This window comes from Gadus morhua, chromosome 1, assembly GCF_902167405.1.
Source record: "Gadus morhua chromosome 1, gadMor3.0, whole genome shotgun sequence".
Lineage (NCBI taxonomy): Eukaryota > Metazoa > Chordata > Actinopteri > Gadiformes > Gadidae > Gadus > Gadus morhua.
Window position 1 is genome coordinate 15,507,300 of NC_044048.1, and position 2,280 is coordinate 15,509,579.

The 2,280-nt window shown below is 42.9% G+C and overlaps 1 protein-coding gene across 2 annotated transcripts in view; it reads right to left on the reverse strand.

The window, feature by feature from the left end:
* tshz2 (teashirt zinc finger homeobox 2) overlaps positions 1-1,886 on the reverse strand; it is a 39,548-nt gene extending 37,662 nt beyond the window's left edge. Inside the window, exon 1 of one of the 2 annotated variants that reach the window (XM_030362024.1) lies at positions 1,632-1,886. Coding sequence is in view for 1 of the 2 variants with exons in the window: in XM_030362017.1 (XP_030217877.1) it covers positions 1,395-1,434 (40 nt within the window). In the remaining variant the exon portion in view is untranslated. Of the gene's footprint in view, positions 1-1,394 lie in introns of both variants that reach the window. The other variant, XM_030362017.1, reaches the window with a different exon arrangement.
* Positions 1,887-2,280: the final 394 nt, after the last annotated feature.

Consider the following 2,280-nt stretch of genomic DNA (forward strand, 5'->3'; position numbering starts at 1 on the left):
GTGTGTGTGTGTGTGTGTGTGTGTGTGTGTGTGTGTGTGTGTGTGTGTGGGCTGTGCGTTTTTGTGTGTGTGTGTGTGTGTGTGTGTGTGTGTGTGTGTGTGTGTGTGTGTGTGTGTGTGTGTGTGGGCTGTGCGTTTTTGTGTGTGTGTGTGTGTGTGTGTGTGTGTGTGTGTGTGTGTGTGTGTGTGTGTGTGTGTGTGTGTGTGTGTGTGTGTGTGTGTGTGTGTGTGTGCGCACTGCTAGACTGTGTTTGTGTGTACGTGTGCATTTGCGGGTGTGTGAAACGAGAGTGTGCTTCACAGATAAGGGTCTCAGAATCTTAAGCGGGTATAAAGAGCGGCCATTATTGGCAAAGAACAATCACCATCTGGTTGCTGCATCTGAACCATAATAAAGACTGATAACTTGTCCACAAAACATACAAGTTCTCGCATCATTGCTGGAAAGAAATACTCTTGATTCATCCCATTCAATCTAACTACCTCCATCCTAAATGTATGAAAAAATTATCCTCGTGGAATCCTTGATTTTCTGGCAGCATTTTAAATAAGGTCAGGGATAATATAGTTTCTGACCTTTGGTGTAATACAAAATGTGTTTTACAAAATAAAATTCGAGAAAGGATTTAGGTTGACTATAATCATAACCCCTCCTTTGCAGTTAGATGGTGCTTTGTAAATAGTCCAAGAAGCATAGTTTGAACGACAATGAGACAAAAGTTATAGAAGGAGAAGGATTTTTGAGTCCACGCATACGTGCGCAAACGGTCGCGCGCGTCTCCCTATCCGCTGTCAGTGCGGACGGAGTGCATGTGCTCGAGAGGAACTCATTCTCCATTTGTCTATAAGATATTAAGAGTTCAAACACAGTTCACCCGTTTCATATTCTGTCGTGGAACCACATCCATTTCACTTATCTTATTTAATGTCTTTCTCTTAGGATTTTTAATAGATTTTTAATGTTAATACAAAACTTTACGTTTTTCCCGGTCAATAACACTCAGCATATGGGGAATGATCAATATCGCAAAAACACATGACGAGCCTATTATCAAATAAACAAATACAGGTCACACTTTATCCGCAAACGCTTCACGTATTTTTTTAATCTCATATTTTTTAATTTTGTAGTTCGGATATTGTTATAGTGAGTTCGATCACAGTATGTGACCGAACTCACTAAAACAATATCCAAACTTCGAAATTAAAATAAGGCGATTAAATAAATACGTGAAGCCTGACAGCGTGATGCTGTTAGCCACGCTATCCTGAGACACGAGTCAGCTGGAGCGCGAGGGGGGGAAGACACACACAACAAACGGGCCAACGTCACGCGCCGTGTCGGTGCTCGTGCGGACCGTCTGGAAGGTAAAAGGTTTAAAAGTCCGGCTTACCCGCAGCCCGCTTCGGCGCCTGCTGTTTCCTCCGTGGCATTTCGGAACTCGCAGTTCACTATTCTGCCCAGGTGAAATGTTGTATGCGGTCTAATATAGTCCATACATAGAGAGAGAGATATAAGGTGTCTTTATGTCGGTCTCTTTAGTGTAGTTCTCTCTAACTATATCCCAGTTATAAGGACCCGTTGTCAAAGGAAAAGCAGATGTCAGAGCGGCTGCTGTTCCCTTCTTCACCTTCTCTTCCCCCGACGAGCGGATCTTTTCTTTTTTCTTCACCTTCCGTGTTTGTCCATCAAAGCCGCGCACACACCACGACGTCTGTCAAGTCAGTGCCGCGATTGGATGTATGCGATATGTGGCGAGAAGCGCGTAAAGCGTGGGGGTAATGGTATTACGCACGGTGCAGTGAGGGTGAGACGATGCCAGAAAACATCTATCCATAGAACAAACTGAACATTAAAAACTCCTCCCCTCTCGCCTGGACTTGATGATGGCAGCGGGACATTTGTTACACTAGATAACCATGAGTTTATTAAAGGAACAGGGGCCAGAGAAAACACCAGAAGGTAGCCTGTGTGTGTGCTTTCCCGTTGTGGGATCAGAAAGACGTAAAACCGTATATTGTAGAAAAAAGGGCATTGGTTTTCTACTGGTCACCTCCACAGCGATATCGATCCTTTATCTGGAGATTGATAGGTTTCTCAAATATGAAACGAATGTAAGGGCAAATGCTGCGATAAGCAAATTCAAGTTCAACAAGACATAGGCCTATGATCTTTATGTTAGTGTAAAAGCATATCATCATGAACTTTTAGATACATAAAAATATATAGTGTACTGCTTTTTTCCGAATGTCATTTCCAAGGACTAGAATCAAATATTC